Consider the following 23,723-nt stretch of genomic DNA (forward strand, 5'->3'; position numbering starts at 1 on the left):
AGCACACATCTAGGATCAATCCAGACTAGTTATCCCTTCCACAGCCTGACTTTCCCCATCATAGTTTTGACACATTGCGGGTTGGTATAAGAAATTAAATGGTAATTTTTGGGAGTTTTGTGGAAGCCACAGGAAACACAGAAATGCATTTTATATGTGTATATATACTATTGTATAATATTGACACATTTTTACCTTTTAATACCATAATAATTCAGACTTCTTCTCTGATACAAAAGGAGGGCCAAAATATTTACCGGGATTTTCCGGAGAGAGGGGGAACCATACCCCTAACACGTCAAGATATGGAAGGGATAACTGTATAACAGTTTCCAATTTGGAAAAATCCCCAACTTTTATTTTTTTAAAAGGATTTTTTTTTATAGTAAGTGGGTTTAGGCAGGCATTCTTAATCTGGGGTTCATGAACTTTCCTTTGTATAATGCATTTCAAAACATTCTGAGAAGGGATCCATAGGCATTGCCCAACTACCAAAGAGGCCCATGATATAAAAAAACACTAAGAACCCCTGGCTTACAGGCAAGAAGAAACCTGTATAAAGCTATGAGCCTGTAATTCTACTACAACTCATCTGCTTGTTTTATTAGCTTTATGCCAAATAATTATTTTCCTGATTTAGATTCAAATTATCATATTAGTCTGAACTTTTGAGCACTTTTATTCCCAACAAATCTGGCTTATATAAAACCTGAATAGAACCTTATAACTGATATTATGTGTACATAAATTTTTAAAAGAAACCTCATTTTGTGGATATGGTCTTTATTAGGGGTTACTTGTATTTGAATTAGTAAATTAGCCATGCTGTGTAGGAACAGGAGATCAGGGGAAGTGACTGAAAGGAAGAATAAGTAATTAATTTTGGAGCATGAGGCATTTCCAGAGAAGGCAAATCTGGGTTGACATAGCCAGAGAACAAACAGCAAAAGGGCACAGGGTGTCTGGGGAGAAGGGTCATGTAGGAAGCGGAGTCTAGAAAGAGAAGCAAGAGAGCAAACCCTACTTCCTCTGCAGTTCCATTTTAAGGCCATGTAGATAGTGAAATGCAAAGAGTTTCAACTCCAAAGCTTCTCAACCAGCAAAATCCCCTTTTGTAGCTTGCTGTCAATGCATGGAAACCTACAAACACATAATACACTGATCATATAATACAAGATGTATTTGTATTTATCAAAAAGAGGGTCCTAGGAATACCACCAGTGGGGGTTCAAGCTGATGGTTGTGGAGAAATGACTCCTCAAACTCCCAGATCCTTCAGGGTAACCTAGAACCCTGAGGGAGAGATACAGCAGTCTGGCTCTGGGAGAGTACTTGATACCATCTTCAAGATTTGATAATCTCAAGGGGCCAATAGCTTAAGCTATTCACATCACTTCTTGGTTACCTGAGTATAAAACAGCCATTAACTAGCTCTAGGAGCTCTCTCTAATGTTTGACTGGTGGAAAACATTGGGCAAGTCAGGCAAGGAGTTTTATGCAGCTGAGTTCACTTGAGGTGTCCTTTATGCACATCGTTGAATATCTTTCTTCTGCTATAGCTAAGGAAATCTGTTAACTATTGAATGACCAACAAGCATCTAATTTTGTCCTAATAATGAACATAAACTACTAAAAGACTGGCCTGGGTCACGTCCAACCCAGAACAAGTTCAAATGTGGCGTCACCTCATCTGAGTTGTCATTAGGCTGGGTCCTGATAGTTGCTTCTTACTCTACCCATTGACACTGGACTGGCCACAAAACCTGCACAGACTTGACCCCCAAACCTCAGGTGCCTAACTCTCTTGACTTTTTGAAACTCACAGAATCATAGACTCCAATCTTCTTCACCTAAAAGAAAAGAACAAATGCAGAGGCTACCAGTTGACCTCAAACTGGGGAGGGCCTAATGCCTCCCCCATGACTGCATTGTCCTCCCTTTCTCATCAGAATGCTAATAACTAGAAGAGAAAGGCTGAGGCTCTGATCAGTGAGCTCCTTTTGAATGAACCCCAGCCAATAAAACAGGCTCTTCCACAACATATGGTTAGCAGACCAGAACTAATTAAAGTCTACCCATGCTCTAATTCCATTACACATGGAAGTCCATCACAAATATTCATGAAGTTTATTCCATAGCCTCTTCCATGTGTCAGTTGTATCTGCAACATTTTGGGAATACTCATAAGGACAGGGCTCAGCAGTCAGTCCCCTATTAAATATATAATTATAAAACAAAAGCCCTATGGATTCGAACAGCTATAATATAACAAGACAATCACATGAAACAGACTTAAAGGCCTAACAGTGATGCATCTGCCCTAACTAGCAGTAGGATGCTACCTAATCCTGTTGAAAAAAACTTGCTGACAAAAGTATCTCATTCAAGGAAAGTCATTGTCTCAATAAATGGAAATGTCTCAACCTGTTTTGGTTTTTTGGCAGTAGGCTGAAGTCAGTGTGCTCCTCTTGCCCCACCAAGAGGTATTTCTGTTGTATCTGAATGTCAAATATTGGATTTTGACTCAGTCTGTACAGTTTTTACAGTTTCAGACAACTCTGTCTCTCCAATGTTCTTCTGCAAGGAAAGATATAATTGTCTTAATGAAAAATAAAGATAACAATGTTAGTGATCTCTGCAAATAAAATATTCTTTAAAATGTGTACGTATCTTCTGATGCTTTCTTTGGAAAGTTTAGAAGTGTAGCCTGGGCATAGCACCAACTCCCAGCTTTCCTCAGACTTCTCTTTTTTTTCCACTTTTTTTTTCTCAGCAGCAAATCCTAACAGAGAGTAGAGTATATTCTCTCTTTATTCTTTTCTGAATGGTCACAATAGATGATCACAGTATTTTCTCTATTTCTTCTTCTCTTTTTTTTTAGTATCAGAGCACTGTAGCACTATGCTTCAGGGAATAAAAGTGAAGCATATATGCTATGAGCTCTGATTATCCATGGATATTATGTGGAAGGAAGGATTCATCTTGTTCTGCTTATCCCCAGAGGGTAAAAAGTAGTAGCAAGGAGGCCAATTTCACTTCAGTAGAAGAAAAAAAGCTTTTAAACAATTTGAACTGTTTGAAAGTAGAGCAGGCTACCTTATGAGGTAGTGAGTTGCCTATCACTAGATGAGCATATCAAGCTGGATGACTACCAGGGATTCTTATTTAGGTATGGATTGGACTTGATGGTCACTGTCGCACCTTTCCACCTCTTAGATTCTGATTCTATTTTTAGCCCAGAGAAGAAAAGATATAGGGAAATATGGAAGCTGTCTTCAAGTGATTGAATGGTTGTTACATGGAAGACAGATCAGACTTTTTTTCTGTTCAAGATAAGGGAAAAGTTTTCTAACAACCAAAGCTGTTCAAAAATTGAATGAACTTCGTTGAGACTTTCCAGTAACTAGAGGTCTTCAGTTAGAGGATGGTTTGGTGATTTGTTTGTTTGTTTTTTTAAACAGCAAAGAATTAAGTCTCAGGTTTCATATTTCCAAGTCTACACTTCCACCCTCCTGTGTAAGTATTCTTGTTGTTACCAGTTTAGAACTTAGGAACACAATGTTACTTATTAAAGATGTTTTTATTATTTATTATTTTTATTTATTTATATTGTATTAAAGATTCTTGGTTTACGTAGGAGTTGGAATAGATCACCTCTGAGGGCTCTAAGTGATTTTTCCTACTCAGGATTTGGAGAATAGAAGTAACATCCTGTCCTTCTAATACCCTCTTGAGGTTATGGTTCACTTGAGGGAAAAGGATATTAGACAAAGCAGTAACACCCTTCTCAGAATGGTTTGATGTCTTAGGATTCTGGGAATCTTAAATATGTCATGGAAGATGACATTATTGATATAAATGAACAAAATGATTATAAATTCTCTTAACATTAATTTAGCTTGGAAAAGAATGAAGGAAGAATTAACAATCCAAATACATGATAAGTTCTTCTACAAAGATTAGATATTGTTGACTTTCACCTTCTGTTTGATTAAACTATGTTAATAGGTTTATGTTAAACATTAATATGTGCTCTAAACCGATGTTACTCAGTCCCTTTGCAATAGGTTTACAATCCTGGGAGGGACAAGTTAAGAGGGTTGGTGAATTCCTTCTAGGAACTCTTGTCAATTTCATAACAATTCTATAGACACTCACATATGCCAAGTAAGAGGTGTTCTTTGCCCAAGATCTTTTCTTGGTTGTTTCAAACATTCTGACCCTTGTGACCCCTCCTCCTGCCCTGAAGGATCAGGCAAGCATCGGAGGACTCCTGACCTCTCTGACTCATTATCCTCATATAGATAATCTGAGGACTTCAGTATATGACACTGTACCCACACCTAAGGTATAGTTCACATTTTCCTTTACAAGCACATAGGTTCACAAGGCTCAAAGCATGAACAATTTACCTCTGGATTAGGGGAGATAGAATTCATAGCAGAATCCATAGAAAACAAGAGTACAAACCAGTAGGCAGCCCTCCTCCAAAGACCTATTATATAGTCTTAATTACCTTGGGTCAGGGTCCCGAAGGGGTTGCCCCAGAGGTTGCTCTTGCATATCTGTATATCCCTGCCCATAGCTCATGATGCCCAGTGCCACACTATTTCAACTACTCCTCATTGCCTCCGGATGACATTTTTTCCCCTCCACTCTTGTTTCAGCATTCAAGGGTGATGAGAAAAGATTTGGCTAAAAATTCTTACATACACACTTAGTCTAAAATTATGTTAGATGATTGAAATGGCTAATTGGTTCTTTATTAAGCAGAAAGTAGACCTGTCTTTTATGATAAAATATCTACATAGCAAAAATCCCTTTTGTACTAAATCATGATCCTAGATGGACCAAAATTGGAAAAAATTCTCTATTAGAAAAGTTTGCATCCCCACTTCCCTCCACTTTTTTCTTCCACTGAGTAGCTGGGAACTTCTTGCAAGTGTTTTCCTCCTTGGAGTAGGAAAACAAACAAAAATAGATTTATTATGACTACATGAAACAGTTGTGGAAAAGCAGATAGAGAGCCAGCTTTGGAGTTAGGAAGACCTGGATTTAAGTTCTTTCTTTGACATATACTAGCTGTCTGACCCAGGGCAATTAATTCATTTAACCTCTCAGGGCTCCAAGAGACTCATTAAGACAAAAAATTGTAGAACAGATGCTGGTCTGCATTGGTAGAGGGAGTTTTCTATACTAATGAAATTGCAGGTCCAGTTCTCCAAAACACTGATATATATATATATGTGTGTATATATACATATATGTGTATATATATGCATGTATATATACATGCATTACATATAAATATATACAGATAGCTATATAGATATCTGTATATATGTATATATATGTGTATATGTTTGTGCATGTATATGTGTGTATGTATGTGTATATACACATGTACACACACAGACATATATATAGGTTAAAAAATATGACTCTTTCTTTTATTAATGCCCTTGGTATTTGTTTGGGTTTTTTTTGATACCACAGTCATTTCTCCATATATGACCCTCCACAGAGCCATCCCTTGCTAGGGAGAAAAAAACACTTTGGCAAGACTAAACACTTCAGGGATGGTGTCTGCCAATGTATACCACATTCCAAACCTATAGCCACCCAACCCTCTCTCAAAGGCAGGAAAGTGTGCTTCATCATTTTTTCTTCAAGACCGAGATCGGTCATTGCATTTAGTTGGGGTACAGATGCCCTTCAACCTAATATTTGCTTTTGTATATCTATCTATCTATTTATCTATCTATCTATCTATCTATCTATCTATCTATCTATCTATAGATATATGTATACACATACACACACATATACATACATACATACATATATATATATGATATATATATATATACATATATATATGTATATATATATATACATATATATATGCATATATATATATATATATATATATATATATATATGTATATATATATATTGGCTAAGCAATGGGGTTAAGCGACTTGCCCAGGGTCACACAGCTAGCAAGTGTTATGTGTCTGAGGCTGAATTTGAACTCAGGTCCTCCTGACTTCAAGGCCAGTGCTCTATCCACTGCACCACCAAGCTGCCCCTTGCTTGTATTTTTGTAGCCATTTTACCTATTGCTGTTCTAGATCTGCCCTCTTCATTCTGCATCAGGTCCTAAAAGAAATAACTGTTTCTGTCAGCACAGTTTCACAAAGTGTTTATTTTCTCCCATGTGTATGACTTGATCTCCTGAGATCCTAGAATGCAAACCTCTAAAGATTAACTAATAGGAACACACTGAAAAGGAGTAGCTAAATAATTGACCACCACTGAAAAATTAGAATAAACCCCAATAGGACAGAAATAAAGATAGATATCAGTGGAAATCTAGCAAACTGTCCATAAAAAAAAAAACAAACAAAAAAACCTTGCTTCCCTTCTGCCTGATCCCAGTAAACTCATTCCCTAAAGCTAGTAAACATTTGTATTTCAGGGGTATTACACATTACCATCTTTTATACTTTAGACACATTCCAAGGCAGATGGAATCTTTTTAAAGGTTTGTATGTTTCTTCAAATCTTGGAAAGAATATTAGACAGTTCCCATTTTCACATTGTTTACATGCAATCTGGGAAAGATTGGGGACTCAGTAAGCTGAAAAAATATGGGCCAATGAATTGGTGAAGAAGATACCACCACAATCTGTTACTTGGAAGGGAATGAAGACCATATGCCGTTCCAATTCATTCTTCAAGGCCTATCTCAATTCTCACATGCTCCACGTAACTTTCCCTGACTATGGCAGCTTGTATTGATCTGTCCTTTGAACAATTTAGGGCATTTATTGGTTCTATTCACTTGGTACTTAGCACACATAATAATTAGAGCCTCTGATCTCTCTTTAATCTTAAGTCTCTCCCCAACTACTAGCCTCTTTCTTGCTGCATATAAATGTGCCCAAGTCTCCCCATCCTTAAACAATCCTCACTAGGCCCTATTATCTCTTCAAGAAATCATCCTATAGGGACAATTTGGGACCCAAAGTTTTGAAAATGAATGTTAAAAATTGTTTTTACATGCAACTGGGCAATAAGATATACAGGCAATGGGGTATAGAAATCTATCCTGCCCTACAGGAAAATAGAAAGGGGAGGGGATAAGAGAAGAGATGGGTGATAGAAGGGAGGGAAGATCAGGGGAAGGGGTATTCAGATTGCATGCTGTCTTGGGGTGGGGAAGGAGAGAGATGGGGAGAAAATTTGGAACTTAAGATTGTTAGGGATCTGTAAGGATGTAGAGGGCCACAGACGGTTCACGAGATCTCACTGAAGAGCTGAGGCCCTTCTCGGGGTGTTGGTCCATGAGCAAAGGTTGCTTGGTTCAGTGCTCCATCCTATGCATCTTTAACTTCCCCAGTTACTGTGTAGTCATTAACAGTGTACTTGTGATTGGAGACAGATATGTGCACGGACTGTGTGTGCACTGTCCACAAGCACAGCATGGATTATACATCATTGTAACATGAGACAGAGTTCCTGTTATTTTACTATATAAGTGAGTGCTTTGCTAAAAATAAATGAAGTTGCTGCCATCCTGTCTCCTGCCTCATCAATGCATGTTCAGAGTGAAAGATCAAGCTGGACTTGAATTTTTCAGGAGAGCTTCCGAAGTGAGCTCATAGCCGATTGGGCTGGTGGCGACACAAGATCTTATGGAAGTGAATGTTGAAAAACTAAAAATAAATTTATTAATTAACCTTAAAAAAGAAATTATCCTGTATCTCCTCCTTCTCTCTGCCAAACTCCTAGAAAAAGCTGTATTATACTTGTCTCTATGTCTTGTTCTCTCACTGATTTCTCATCCCTTTGTTATCTGCTCACTCAAAAATTATTATTATTGGTGGTGGAGGTGTCTGGGTAGGGAGAGGATCAGCAATTAGATTTAGCCACCCATTCTAGTTGGTCTTCTTTCTTGATAGTGTAGGAATGAGAAGACCCTTGGGTAATATTCATGAGCTTGTCTACCACATCCTCAGCTCTGGTCTTGATGTTCTGGAAAGTGGTTTATCAGGTGTCTATGCAGAGCAGCCACATTACCTGGTGGAAGGAGAATATGTCCACAGACTGGTGCAGTGTTGTAGGAGTAATATCCTAACCCTTGCTCCCATACAGGTTAAGCTGTTGTTGTTCGGATATTTTCAGTCGTGTTCTACTCTGTGACCCCCATTTAGAGTTTTCTTGGCAGAGGTACTGGGGTGATTTGCCATTTCCTTCTCTAGTTCATTTTTACAGATGAGAAAACTGAGGCCAACAGGTTGAAGTGACTTGTCCAGGGTCACACAGCCAGTAAGTGTCTGAGGCCAGATTTGAACTCAGGAAGATGAGTCTTCCTGACTCCAGGCCCAGTGCTCTGCACTATGGTGCACCTAGCCACTGGCAAGTTAGGTTAATTTTCCTGAAAAGGTATTGAGACTCTCTTTGACACTTGGTTGATTCGGAGGACTAAAGGCTCATGAAGTTTACATCACTCTCTGGCCAAGTATCTCCCTTTTGTTAACCGTTGAATGATCTACAAGTGTTTCATTTTGTTCCAACATTAAACTAAATGACCACAAGACTGACCTGAACTCTGCTCCAAGATAATTTTGGCCAGTTGATCTCTCCTCAACATAATCGAACCAATTAACATCAAATAGTTTTTACAAAGACATAGCAAGAACTGAACTATAACAACCTTCCAAATCTAGGAGCTCACTCTTCTTTACCACTCTGTACTTGGGCAGAGTCAAACTTAAAATAGTGACTACCCAATATGCTGTCCTTTTATCAAGTTCATGTCTGAGAGTGGTATGGCTGATGGATGAGATGGATGAGTTGCCTCACTTGCAGGTCTTAGTATCTGCTTGGTAGATTTACTACTGGTCTGGGCTGACCCTCAGGGCTGGATCCTCATTGGACTTGGCTACTGTGATAGACTCTGCCATGGACTCCAGTTACTTTATTTCTTGGGGCTCTTGTGACCTTTTGAAGCTCATAAGATCATATTTGTTCCATTCATCTCTGATACTCGTTCACCTAAGATCAGTAAAGAGTAAACACAACAGAGACAGGATGAACAAGGGGTGGTAGGGGTTCATGGCCACATGGTGATTTAGGTAGGAAGATAAAGAAGGAGGGAAACTTATTTGTTTCAAGGATTTATTAAGTGCCTTCTATGAGTCAGGCACCATGATAAATACTTTGCAAATATTATCTCATGTTTTTCTCTCTGCGATCCTGGGAGGTAGGTGCAATTTATCATCCCCATTTTATATTTGAGGAAAGTGCGGCAGACAGAGGTTAAGTCACTTGTCCAGCTTCAAATAGTAAGTGCCTGAGGTCATATTTGAATTTAGGTCTTCCGATTCCAGGCCCAGTGCTCAATCCAGTATACTACTTCAATGCCTCTAGCCACTGATCCTTTTCACCACTTCTACCCTTTTCCCTACCCAGGGACTTAAAGAAATTCTTTCTTCTCATGCAAAATCTGCCAAAGGAGAGAATTCATTTGTGACTTGTGCATGCTCACACCTTTCTGGCCCAATAGCTGATTAAAAGGCTTTTTGTCACAAGCATCAGGAAACAGAAATAACACATGCTTTATGTTCTCAATCAGAGAGGGAAAATGACCCTCCAGCACAGATTTTCAGAAGCAGCCTACCTAAATCTCCATGAGGTTAGACAGCAGTGCAGACATATCGGGCATGCTCTAAGAACTGAACCCTCAGTGGACACTTCCCCCATTACACATTTAGAAAAACATATCGAGCAAACCAGTTTATAAATTCAACTACCATGGATAGTGTTGACCTATTCCCTTATCCTGTATAATCAAAGCTGTTATATACTCTACCCAACACCAGAGGGAGCTCTTGACTAATGCTAAACTGAATCTTGGCAAATTGGCACTTTCTCTGAAACCATCCTCTTCATCGTTGATCTCCATACTCTAAATGTTTTAGTATGGATTCATCTAATCAGATTTTGGGCTCTTGTTGACCACACCCATTATCATTCTTCCCATCTTTACTTTTTTTCAATTGAGATCAGGAGCAACACATACTACTTACAATTTTTTAATTATGACATTAGAAGGAGATAAAATCAAAGCACATTAAAGCAAATAGCAGAGGATGGAAGCCAGACACTCCTTTCCAGACTAGGCAGCCTACAATCCTCTTTGTCTGTAAGCAAGCCAAAAACTTAAGAGCTCAGCCTCTCCTCTCAGCCTCTCCCTTGGGAAGCTAGCAGGTGTCCACCCTGGGGTTTTCCCACTCATGGCAAAACCTCCTGAAGCGTCTGGCCAAAGAAGGGGACTCATGAACTAGGACCACACCATGTGCTCTTCTCCTCAAATGGAGCACATTTAAGTATATAGGGCGCCACTAAGCAAACTGGATGGGAATGAATAATTATAACAATAAATATCTAGCATTTATTTAACATTTTAAGGTTTGCAAAGTGTTTTTCATGTTATGTCATTTGATACTTACAGCTACCCTGTGAAGGAGGTGCTATTACTGTCCCCATTTAGATGAGGGCATTGAAGCTGAGAGAAGTTAAGTGACTTGTCCAGGGTCACAATTAGTAAATATCTAAGATAGGATTTGAATTCAGGTCTTTCTGACTTTTAGTCTAACACTCTATCTACTGTGCCATTCAGCTGCCCTTGATCTCATATCATGTCTACGTCATATCTGCACTGAGCTCAATTCCACAATTCATCTAGTTGCATTTCTCCTTCACACCAGCAAATATGAAAGACACTGTTATACACAGGCATAAATAACCCAGTACTCTGAGTCCTGTCTTATTCCCTGAAGGGAAAGAATATATTTACTTGTGACCCTAGTCATGTACCATTTTCTTAATTTCATGCCACCTGACAAGCTTTTCTCTCTCCCTCCTCCTATTGCTCCCTTTAGATAACACACCCTTTGCTTCGTTGCCTTGGCTCCAAAGCTTTTGGGGGAGGGGATCTGCATCTGTTCCCTTTTTGTTTCTACCACAGTCCTCCAGTTCTTGCTTAAACAGTAAAAGACTGTATTCACAACCTGTGCAGTGGAATAGGAAAGATCAATAATCAATGCCTTGGGTGCTTTACTTTGCTTTGCTTTGCTGATCACTTATCAGCTATAATCATTTTGATAGGATAAGAAATATAGTCCTGGATAAAAACCTGTGTAACTAAACCTAAGATGCAGTCCCAGGTGAACACCTGTGTTAGTTAACTTTAGAAGTACAACTAAATCATTATAAAGTATGTATCTTAAGTATGTGGCCATAAAAATCATACCTGTATATTAATCTTTATATTAAAATAATGAAGTAAGAAAGCCCTCTAAAGGGCTAATTGAGACATCATGAGCTAAGTGAGACATCATGGAAAGACCAAAGTTAGGATGGCAGAAAGTTAGGACATAAAGACCTGCAAAACACAATCTTGTACCATTCATGAATCAGCTTCTAGAGGACATTGTTGTACCACACATGAATCAAGAGACCTATAAATAACTGTGAATTTTATATCTTGGGGTCTCAGACCAGAAAGGGCAGACTGTAGACCCTAACTTTGTTTCTCTTAATAAAGTTTGGTTTCTTTGCCCAGAAAGGTTCCCAAGTTTCTTTCTTACAGCAGACGTGACAATATGGAAAGGGTGGAACACAGCAAAGAGCATCAGCTCCTGAAGCTCATGAAGCAAGTCATGTGTTTTTGTACGCCTCCTACCATCCAGAACAGTGCTGGGCACATGACAGATGTTCAATTAATATTTGTTGAGAGAATGGATTGTCAGGTGGATGGATGCATAGATGCATGAATTGAAGAAGTTGCAAAACCTTGCCATGCTAAAAAAGTACCGTAGCTCCCCCATTGGTAAGCAAGTAGGTTGCTGATGGTGCGGACTATGCTAAGAGTGGGAGATCCTTGTAGAAAGGACTTTTGTCTTTTCCTGCAGCCAAAATTACAGAGGAAAACAACAACAACAGTAACAACAACAAAATGATTTTTGAAATGATGACCCACCAAGAGCCATTTAATTTCCTAGATCTGTCAGTAAGTAGTACTTTTGTGTGAGGATCTTTGACTGTTTCTCTACTTGCATCAGTAGCAGATCCAAAGACATCTGTCTCTTGCCTTATGTAAGCAGAAGAAAGGAAGAATGGGGAAACTGTGGGTAGGACTAAAGACTTTGCTTCTCATTCTTAAGGTCAGAGTCACAGGTTTAGAGCTGGAAAGGACCTTAGTTATCATTTACTCCAATCCTCTTATGTCACAGATTGGGGAAGTGAGTCTTAGAGTGGTTGTGACTTGCTTTACATAGGTAATATGTGGCAGTTGGAATTTGATCCCAAGTCTTCTGACCTCAAATCCAGTGCTGTCTTCCACTTTGTCGTGTTTCCTCAACCAATTAATACCCAAAAGAGTAGGGGCTAGAGTCCCTTTTCCCTGAAGTAGTTCAGGGGCATGGAATTGGCATATAAGCCTTGTGAAGTATTCCATGGCTGGGGGGGGGGGTTGAACAAGATCATTCTTTAGCCTCCTCCAAGGGCTTGGACAGCATAGCAACTAGGGACTCCCCAGCAGCATTCCTTCCATTTCTGATTCTTGGTTACAGTGCACATATCTATCCCTTTCTCTCTGGCTATGAGGGTAGTCAACATCACCTTCTACATATAAGTAAAAGAAAAGAGATCTTCAGAGGTTGTTCTCTGTATAATTTGCCCCAAATTTCAAGGCACTTTACCATTTACTAATCAGTGCACAGTGTTTTTAATGCAACAAAGACCCATGTTAAAAATTTTTTTATCTTATTTATTTTTTTAATAAACCATTTTCCTTCTTTGTCATCTTTGTCATTCTTTCATTAGGTGCTCATGAAGTCAGGTTTAGACAGGACACCTTCTTGGGGAGCTTTGGGCTGTTCGAGGGCATGGAGAACCTGAGGCTGGGAGCTAGTGATAAAGGAAACTGAAAGAGCTGGGGAAGAGGCTTAGGAAGGGACTGTAAGAAGGCCCTGGAGATCAACTACTTCACAATTCAGTCCAGCCTAGAGTAGGTCAGTTAGAATAATGGACTATCCATTTATGTTTTCACTAGTCTTTGTTTCCTTTCCTACATGGAAAATCTTTCTTTTTAAATTTTTAAAATTTTATCCAGAAACACCAGGCCTCTGCTGTGAACTATTCAAATTATCCCAGAGAGGTGCCTTTGCCTTATGTAAGCAGAAGAAAGGAGATGAGGTGTGAGAAGAAAAAACAATGATCAATTACGGGCCTTCAAACCCCACCAAGATTATGCAGCTTTAATGGCTGAATGAGTTTGAAAGGGAAGCACATAAATTGAGTTCTAATGCTTTTCTGGCTGCACTCATAATAAAATACTGTTAAATTAATTGCCTCTTCAAGTGTTTTCACAGCAACAACACTGAGCCATCTTAGAAACTGAGCTGGACAGGGATGAGAATCTCATTAACCTTTTATACACTGTCTTTTTATTCAGTATGGAATAAAAGCAGGACCATCACTATTTAGGGTCATAGTGTGTTATCATCAGTTCTCCAATGTGGATAAGGGCAAAGGGTTGGGATTTTTTTTTTTAGTTCATATTCATATGGCAATCCAATGCTACAGGCAAGCTAGAGGATAAATATTTGGATTTGCCGGTCCCCAGAGATGCTTTTGAATAAAATGGATCTACTAGTTGGCTATTGCTTCCTAGTGTGGTGACTCACCCCCTTCCAGAAAGAAAAAAATAGATTTCAATAAGCAAACAAGTGAAGAAAAACACCAGCCCCCAAGTCACAGGAGTCATTCCACCCATGACAAGATTTAGTATTGAAGATATAGGTTGGTCTCCTTCGCATCCATCTTCTTGGCTTTTCAATTTTATTCATAGAATCATAGATACAGAGCTGGAAGAAACTTTAGAGATTATCTACTCTAACTTCCTCTTTTTTACAAATGAGGAAACTGAGGCCCAGAGAGATGAAAAAGCGACTTACCCAAGACTTAGTACACAGGTAATATGGAGCAGAGTAAAGGATTAAAATTTTTTTTAAAAAGCCCAACAAAAAACCAAAAGGCTCTCACACTCCAAATCCTGCCCTCTAAAAACAAACTAACAAAAAACAAATCCAGCAACTTTCCTTGGCACTATGTTGCTAAATGAATTAGAATCCAGAGGTCTAGAGAGAAGTGACTTGCTCAAGGTCACACAGTAATAAGTGCTTATTCCCCTGAACCAATTATTGACTTTCTTTTTCATTCTTTCAGGCCAGCTCTGTCCATGCTCAGTCACAGAGTCAGTCAATAACCATTTATTAAGTACCTAGTATGTTCCAGATACTAAGAAAAGGCAAAACAGCCCCTGCTCACAAGGAGCTCATGTTCCAATGGGGGAGACAGCATCTAAATAATTAGTTACATATTAGATCTACTGAGACAGAGTAGATGGCAGGTGAGCTCCTTCCTTTTAGGAAAGGGATGGGTGGGCAAACAGATGTATAGATTCTAGGATGAGGGAAATATTGAAGCCCTGAAATTCAGGTGATGTGAAACCAGGAGGAGATTGCCTTAATTTCTAATTACCCTCTTTTTTTCTTTTTCTATTCTTTCTCTCTCGGTGACCTCAGCAACTTCAATACGAGTTATAATGGTGATGGGGAGGACTGGCCAACAAAGCCAAGACATTCACTGCCTACTGCCAATCCAACATGTGGAACTTTGGAAACTGGTTAAGGCTATGATGACTCAGGGGTTCCTATCAGATGGTAACAAAAAGCTTCCTAATTTGTTTCTTAGCCAGAAGAGCCAGCAACTCAAGATGGGGTGCTGGAAGTAAGTTCAAGTACAAAAGACTGATATGTCTTTCACTCATCTCTTTCCCACTTTTCCTTCCTGGCCATGAGTGTGAGCAAGGCAAGAACTGCTGTCATCTGTGAGAGGGAGAGATATCCCATCCAGCAGCTATGTATCCGTGAATAAATACATGGTGCCTGGATTTCTTTAGTATTTATTCTTTTCTGGTGTTTATCATTTTTATTATGGTTCAAATGGAATTTAATTGGCAGCTCTGGAATTTAGGAAAGGTTGTTTCAAGATTCACATTCAAAAGATAATCCTTAAGGTTCTTCCAGCTTCCTCAGGAGTGCACATTTCATTACCTGCATTATGACTTTCTTATCCAAGTTACTTCAAGGGATTTCATATCATAGGTGCAGACTTACAGTTTTGAAAGTGAATTCAACTTCAATAGTCTCTAGAATTCTGCCTTCCCTTTTCAAGCCTGATGAATTTGTTCCCTTTGTTTTAGTGAGTCCAACTTCTTTTGAATGAATTTCATTGATAAATGTTCAGCATGCTGTTAGAGTAGGGCTACAGAAAGATTGGTGCACTAATATGCTATTACACTCTAATACATTATTGGTGGACCTGAGAATTAGTCCAGCCATACTTGAAAACAATCTGAAATTATTATTTTTGAAAAGTGGCTAACATGTGCAGACCTTTTGACCCAGAGATCCCATTAGGCATATACATTAAGGTTGTGAAAAGATAGAAAGGTACCATGAACAAAATATTCATAGCAGCACTTTCTTGTCATAGCAAAGATCTAGAAAGGAAGAAGATGCCCATTGCTTGAGGAATGGCTAAAAAATGACCTTAGAGATTCTGCACTTACTTTAATTATGCTGGCATTGCTCAGACATTTTTTGGAGCAAGTTGCCTGCCTTTAGAATCTGTGACACATTCTTTTGAATATTCTCAGCCTTGGCAAATCTCCTTCCTTTATCGTAGATTTGATTTTTGGGAAAAAAGTCAAAAGCCATTTAGAGCCTAGTGTGGTGAATAAATGTTTCTCATGTGAGCTGCTGCCAAGCTAGACCTCCCCCCTCTTGTACTAATTCAATTAACTTTTAAAATCTAAGTGTACTACTAGCTGTAGTTTAATTTAAATGTAGTACCTTATCTTTATCCTATTAAATTTAATCTTTTCAGAATCTCAGAGTTGGAAGGATCTTCAGTGACCAACCCACACCTGGACAAAAATCCCCATCATCATTATAATTAATATTTAGATAGTGTTTATTATGTGACAAGTATTGTGTTAAACATTTTGTAGTATACACGAGAAGTAGTCATTCAGTCTTGGCTTGAAGACATTCACAGAGAGAGAGTTTACTCTCTCCAGAGACACCCCATCCCAGTTTCCGATACCTGTAATCAGAGTTGCAACTAGGAATTTTTTTTACCCTGGTCAAGCATCACAAACCATCTGGGCCATGAAAGATGTCTTTAGTTGGGAAGAAGGATTGTGCTATGGGAGATGACAGAGAATCCAGGAGTGACACCATGTGCCACTGCTGGGGTACCTGCCTACCCCCAGTCTACCTCTTACTCACAGAGGAAGTGGGACATTTGGGCACCTTCTTAGTTTAACTAATTATTCTTCACGGTTAGGAGCCAATGTATGTTTGGCATTTTAAAAGCCTGATTACTAGAAGATGGAGGTGGAGTGGTATCTTTATAGCACACTAGGGATATACTTTTGGAGGAGGGATTAAAACCATCTCCCCTACTCACTGTCATACATACCAAAAAAACCCTCAAAGTATCATGTTAGAGATGGAAGTTACCTTAAAGATCACTGAGTCCAGGGGTGTCCGACACACAGGCTGCCAGCCCTGTGCAGCAAAACTCCCCAGTGTGGCCAGAACCAGATTAAAATGTAATTGGGAAATATTTAACAAAATAAATAAAAATACCATAAAACATAGATAATGTTAATATGTGGTTTTCTAAGTCAATTACAGGGATCCTTACATATGGTTTAGTTGTTCCCATTTCTATTTGAATTTGATACCATTTACCTAGTTCTGCCCTTTCATTTTACAGAGAAGGAAGCTGTAGCCCCAGAGAGAAGTGACTTGACCAAGGTCACAGAGGGAGGCTCATGCAGCTCAAACTGATTTTGACCCTGAGCTAGAGGAGAATCAGAAGGAGCTCAGATTTCATAGACTTATGGATCATTAAGAGTTGGAAGCAATCTTAGGGACCACCTTGCCAAGCTCGCTCATTTTACTTTTATCTTATAAGTGCTATATGAATGTTGGTTATAATTTCACTGAGGAAGGTATTACAACCAGTGATAAAAAGAAAATAAAAACAACTTAGCAAACTGAGATACCTTTAGAAATCTTTAAGAGCTTCTGACTTTTAGGCATTTACTTAGACAATATCAACCTCTAGCTCTAGCCTAAGGGAGCACCTCAGGTTTATTTCTCTAGTCTAATTTAATTTTAATATTTAAAAATATTTTCCCAACATCCTCATTTTACAGATGAGGAAACATAGACCTAGAGTTAGTGTCGAAGCTGGGATTAGAACCCAGGTCTTTTGACTGCTAGTGTATACTATAAAATGTTTAGCACAATGCCTGGTACATAGTAAGCACTATCTAGTTATGATGATGATGATGGGGATTTTTGTCCAGGTGCGGGTTGGCCACTGAAGACCCTTCCAACTCTGAGATTCTGAAAAGATTAAATTTAGCAGGATAAAGATAAGGTATTACATTTAAATTAAGCTACAATTAGTAGTACATTTAGATTTTAAAAGTTAACCAACCTTTTCAGAAAAGTGACTCCTGGTATTATGATTCAGGAGAAACAGCTAAGGAGGGGTAGGACTGTCCCTTAATACTTTCATGTATACTCTGGTCCCCAAGGTCACCCACTCTTCTGGCTCCCTGGGAAGGTTTGAGCAGCCTAGAGGTAATGGGGCAAAAGTTTCATGGCAAAGAGAAGATCCCTAGGATGGAAGGTAGAGGCAAAAAGGCTTTTTAACAGTGACTGAGTTGTCTCTTCCTAGAGCATAGGCCTAGGTGTCATGACATGCCACCCTTAGAATAGTCAACTATACTTCAATTCCAACATTTTCCCCAAATCCTAGCCCCTCTCAGTTTCAAAAACCGTAAAGGGCAAAAAAAAAAAAAAAAAAAAAAAAAAGGAAAGGTCCCTGGTATCAGAATGGCAGAGTTGATTCCAGGAAAGCATGGCTCTCTGGTAGAAGCCAGGGTGCTCTCCTCCTTTCTTCACTTTGCTTATCTCCTAAAGGACCTCTTAGTAAGCCACGTGTTTTATATCTGTGAATATTTATATATATATATATATATATATATATATATATGTATATACATATACATATATATGTATGTATGTATATACACACACATATGTATGCATGCATGTATGTATATATGATTTGTTACATATGTGTACCTATGTATGTATATATGTGGATGTATAGCTATAGATATGTCTATAAATACATTTTATTTTTTCAATGAACATAAATCTATTTTCTCTCCCTCAAACTACCCTTCCCTATTGAAAAGAAAAAGAAAATTTTTGTAACAAATAAGCAAAATCAAACAAAACTAATCTCAGTGGCAATGTTGAATAAATGTTTCATTCTGCACCCTGAGTCCATCAACTCTCTGTCAGGAGCTAGGTAGGTAAAGTGCTTCATCGTTGGTTCTCTGGAATCATGGTTGGCTATTGCAACCATCTGAGTTCTTGAGTTTTTCCAAACTATTTGCCTTTACAATGTTGTTTTATATTAATTGTTCCCAATCTGTGTCATTTCATCCAATTCTTTTCAGGTTTCTCTGAAATCATGCCTTGCATTGTTTCTTATAGCAAAATAGTATTCTGTCACCTTTATGTACCATAATTTGTTTTGTTGTTTTTTAGTTGTTTTGGTAATGTCTGACTCTTTGTGACTCCATGTTTTCTTGGCAAGGATACTGGAGTGTTTTGCCATTTCCTTCCCCAGCTCATTTTACAGATGAGGAAACTGAGGCAAATGGGGTTAAATAACTTGTCCAGGGTCACATAGCTAGTAAGTATCTGAGGCTAGATTTGAACTCAGGTCTTCCTGACTCCAAGTCTGATGCTCTATCCACCACACCAGTAACATTAATAGGCACCTCCATATTTTCCAATTATTTCCTAACACAAAAAGAGCCGCTATAAATATATTCGTGCAGGAAATATTTTGTACAGTATTTTTCCTCTTTCTTTGAACTTTTGGGAATCAATTACAGAGGGAGAAGAGGAAACTTCTCACCATAGTCCAGGTTTTACTCAGTTACCTCTGAAATGCGATGACATGCTGCTCCTGCCAGACAATAGCTAAGAGGAATCCCAGAATATAAAGCTTCGTCTCAGCAGGATTTTGAACTAAATCAAAATAAACTGAGCAAAGCTGAGGGGCCAGTGCCCTGATCATTGATTATGAAAGAGGCTTCTTAAACCAATTGTGGGCAAGACCATTCGCAGCCTTCACCGGACTCTCGGCTCCCTTTTAGTGCTAAATCTATGATTCTATGAATAAAGAACAATTATAGATGACCAGGAAGATGGTTTCTACCATCCTTTTGGAGCTGGCCGGCCTTAATGAGTCACTAAGCTATTCTTTTCTATTCAATTACATTCACATTTATTAAGCCCCTACTTTGTTCTAGGCCAGGGCTTCTTAGCCTTTGTATCACATTTCCCTTTGGCAGTCTGGCAAAGCCCTTGGACCCCTTCTGAGGAAAAAAAAAAGCTTTTTAAAAAATTGAAGGAAATGCTAAATTTCAGTTACAGGTTGGTAAAAATAAAGATATATATTTTCCCCATCCAAGTTCATAGATCGCTTACAATCTATCCCTAGATCCTTGGGGGGGAGTGCAGGGGCTCCAAGTTAAGTTCTAGTCAATAGAGCTCTAAAGATAGACAGGACTCTGGTTCTGCTCTCAAGGAGCTAGTAATTTAATAGAGGGAAGGACAAGTACATAAATAATTGTGATCAAGGGAGAGTGTGATAAGTGCAAAAGTCCAGATAATGTAATATGAGACATTTTAGTAGGGAGAGATAATTTTTTGCCTTGATGGATGGGTGTGGCGGTGATCAGTGAAAACTCCACAGAGATGTGGCAGTTCAGTTGGGTCTAGAAGGCAGGAGGGAGGGAAGAAGAGACCTTAAGCTGCAGGGTTGTTGCTGTTGTTGTTTGTCCTTTGTTTTCAAAGAGGACCAAGGACATCACGGGATGATGTCTTGAGTTGTGCATGAATTGGATTTAAGTGAGGCGGAATTGCACAAAGTCGTCAGTTTCACTCTCTCTTCCAGAGTTATCAAAGTCCAGCGGCAAGACACAAGTCAAGATAACTGGTGATGGCCTGGGATGCCATGGACGACCTTGTTGTCTTTGATAACTGACCAAGCTCTAAGTGCTCCATAGTGCCTACTTCAGCCCCTTTACTGCCAATGGAACAAATTATTCTCATCTGCCTTTTCTGTGGGAGGAAGTCTTCACACACATGGGGTAGATACTCCCCTGACTCACCAGTGGGTTTGAGACCTGTTGGTTACCTTTAACCTGATATAGCCCATCTGTCAAGATAGTTTTAGTGGGATGTGGCATGCTATACCTTCTTGGAGCCACAGGTGAGAGTAGAGTGCCAGGGAGACACCAAAGGTGGATGAGCAACCCTGGAAAGGGCTCAGCAAGCCCTCACACCAGAGATGCTAGTCCTTCTTGAACACCCTATTCACCTCCAGTTGAGCTGGTACTCAAATGAAGACTTGACTCCTTCCCCTTCACCAGATTGCCACTCTTGATTTCAATCATTCCCTGCACCATCTCAACAACTTTTTGAATCTAAGTTCTGTGACTCAACATATTAGCTCTCCTTGTTAACTTCTAGTTATTTGTGGAACTGATAAGGATGTCCACCATTTGTCTTTATCTAAGTCATCAATAAATGCAACTTAGTGTAGAGATGCTACTAACCTAGTGTAGGTATACCACTAGGAAGATCTCTTTGGGTTGATAAAAATTTATTGGTCAACATTATTTGGGTACAATTGTTCAACCAGTATCTTACTGATAGTACTATTGCTCCTTTTTTCTACCTTCTTTCTCCTCTGGGATCCAAAGACTTAAAAGCAATAGAGAGAGCAGTGGACTTAAAGCCAAATGATTGAGGTTAAAATCTGTCAGTTGAGTTGGACAAGTTACTTTATGTCTCTGGGCCTCAGTTTCTTCATCTACAAAGAGGGAAGTTTGGAATAGACAATCACTAAGGTTCTTTCTAGCTCTAAATTCTATGGCTAAAGAAAATAATTGTCATTCAATTGCAGCTTTGAGCTTCACAACCAGAATATTGACTTAACTATGAGAAAATGGAACTGTTGAGATGATACCAACCGAGCACATGCTGTCTTTGTCTTCTCTTTAAAGAAGCTTGTGTTGATTGACTGAGTCACCATCATGAAATCCCAAGAGGCATTACATTTTAACCACTGTGTAAAGAAGGCTCTTTCATAATCAATGATCAGGGCACTGGACCCTCAGCTTTGCTCAGTTTATTTTGATTTAGTTCAAAATCCTGTTGAGATGAAGCTTTATATCCTGGGATTCCTTTTAGCTATTGTCTGGCAGGAGCAGCATGTCATCGCGCTTCAGAGGTAACTGAGTAGAACCTGGACTGTGGTTAGAAGTTTTTCCCCTCTCCCTTCCAGCTGAATTAATATATTGAATCAAACTAGTGCATAGGACTAAGGAATCTGATACTAAAAGTCCAGCCAGGTTCCTAACTATGCATATTAATTGCCCCCAGAGCTGTAACAAGGAATTTTTAAGCCTAGGACAAGTACCACAAACCATCTCCTAGGGCAAACTGACCTCAGTTGAGGTGGGGACCAAGACTTGGGATGAAATAAAAGTCTACAGTACTGTTCAGGAGGCCACTGAGGGGGTGGGACAACAGGCCAGGAACTACTATTTAATAGCTTCATATTTTATTATTCTTGCTAATTAGATGCTAAGTTTTACTGTTTCCATGATGCACAAAGACTACAGATTCTGTCAGCACTCTCTAAATTTATCTCCCTGGAGCAAAACCCACTCACCTATCTTAGTTATGGCTCTGGTTACCATGAGTGAGGTAGCAGCTTTTAATCTAATCTGGTGCCCTTAGATTCAGTGTCCTCATTGTGGTTTTAGTTCCAGTTTAGAAGAGAAGAAAGACCTTGAGAAAATATGGAGATTAAAGAGATATAGTATTTAAAGAAAAAAGAAAATATTTGAAGCTCCCAAACATCTAATGCTGATGTGAATGTTTCCTAGTATCATATGTAAATGGAGATAGTTTGAAAATGGGACGCTGAAGTGGGGGAGAAGGGAATATTGGAGAAGGTAGGTAATTATAATAATAGCTCACATTTGCATAATCCTTTAAGTTTTCTAAAGCACTTTTTTACCAACAGCATTATGAAGTGGGTAGTAGACATTTTATTAACCCCCTTTAGCTAAAGAAATAGCCTCCAAGAGTTTGTGATTTTCCCAGTCACACAGAAAGTATCAGAACCCAGACTTGAACCTTGGTCTTCTGATCAGAAGCCCTGCGCTTTTCCCTCTGTGTAATATAGATTTGGATTGTGCAGTGGGGAAAGCATTGTATGGAATTCAGGAGAGCAAAGTTCCATTCTTGGCTCTGCTACTAACTCGTTAGCTCTATGGTCCCAGGTAAATCATTCGACCTGTTCGAGGCACTGTAAAGTGTAAATGAGGGAGTTTATTTATGAAATGAGATTTCTATTGAATAGTCTCCAATGTCCTTTCCCATGGCTAAAAGTCTATGATTTGTAACATATGAGAACAGTATTTACGTACATCTAATTCACCGCTGCCTTAAGAGCTGGAGAGCCATTAGGGTTTTTGAAAGTGCCATGATAAGATGTATAGACAATTCTGAGATCCATGTTTTTGCCTCTTCTAATTATTTGTGGCATTGGTATGTTCATTTCTGTGTATAAGAATATACCACATTTTCAAAAAAATTTAATCTGAAATTTCATTACTAGCATTAGTAGCACAAGTGATAGTAAGTTCTTATCCCAGTTTGTTGGGTCTTTGGGTTTATTGGATGCAACACCAATGTTTTGGGTTTATTGGACACTATATTAATGTTTACCAACTTTATGTTGTATAACTAATCTGTTCCATTGATCAGCCTCACTATTTCTTAACCAGTATGAAATAATTTTGATGATTACTGTTTTTTATTATATTTTCATGTCTGGTGCTGCTAGGCTTCCTTCCTTCCTGTTTCCCCCTCATTATTTCCCTTGAGATTCTTGACCTTTGTTCCTCCAAATGAATTTCATAATTACTTTTTCTAGATCTATAAAGTAATCCTATGATAGTTTAATTGTTAAGGCACTAAATAAATTGCAGTATTGTCAATTTTATCATATTCACTCAATCCACCCATTAACAATTGATAGCTCTCCAATTTCTTTTTAGTTTATTTTTATTTTCGTAAGGAATGTTTGGTATTTGTATTCATATAGATCCTGAGTGTCTTCACAATAGCTCATCATTGTTAGCATTTTTTTCTCATTCTCCATCTTAATTCCTAAATTGGGACTTTGTATTAAATTAGACTCAACTTCTAGAGGGAATGTTTGAGCCTTGTATAGTCCTGGTCTGCATTATCTAAGTCTGTATTTTCTGGGTTTTGAGTACTGTGTTCTGTGACGGGTGAAATCTGATTGAAATAACTGAGGAAACAAAGGTTTGAACTTCTGAGCATATTGATTTATTAAGCAATACATGCCAATTGCATAAGAAATAGGCACCAAGC

General features: G+C 38.7%; 1 protein-coding gene across 1 annotated transcript in view; it reads left to right on the forward strand.

Annotated features, from left to right (window-relative positions):
• Positions 1 to 21,435: 21,435 nt before the first annotated feature.
• The window catches only part of CPB2 (carboxypeptidase B2), a 48,109-nt gene continuing 45,821 nt past the window's right edge, over positions 21,436 to 23,723 (forward strand). Inside the window, exon 1 of the mRNA XM_020971182.2 lies at positions 21,436 to 21,543. Coding sequence (XP_020826841.1) covers positions 21,473 to 21,543 — 71 coding nt within the window. The 5' untranslated portion in view covers positions 21,436 to 21,472. The remainder of the gene's footprint in view (positions 21,544 to 23,723) is intronic.

This window comes from Phascolarctos cinereus, unplaced genomic scaffold (genome assembly GCF_003287225.1).
Source record: "Phascolarctos cinereus isolate Bilbo 61053 unplaced genomic scaffold, phaCin_HiC Scaffold_7;HRSCAF=346, whole genome shotgun sequence".
NCBI classification, from domain to species: domain Eukaryota; kingdom Metazoa; phylum Chordata; class Mammalia; order Diprotodontia; family Phascolarctidae; genus Phascolarctos; species Phascolarctos cinereus.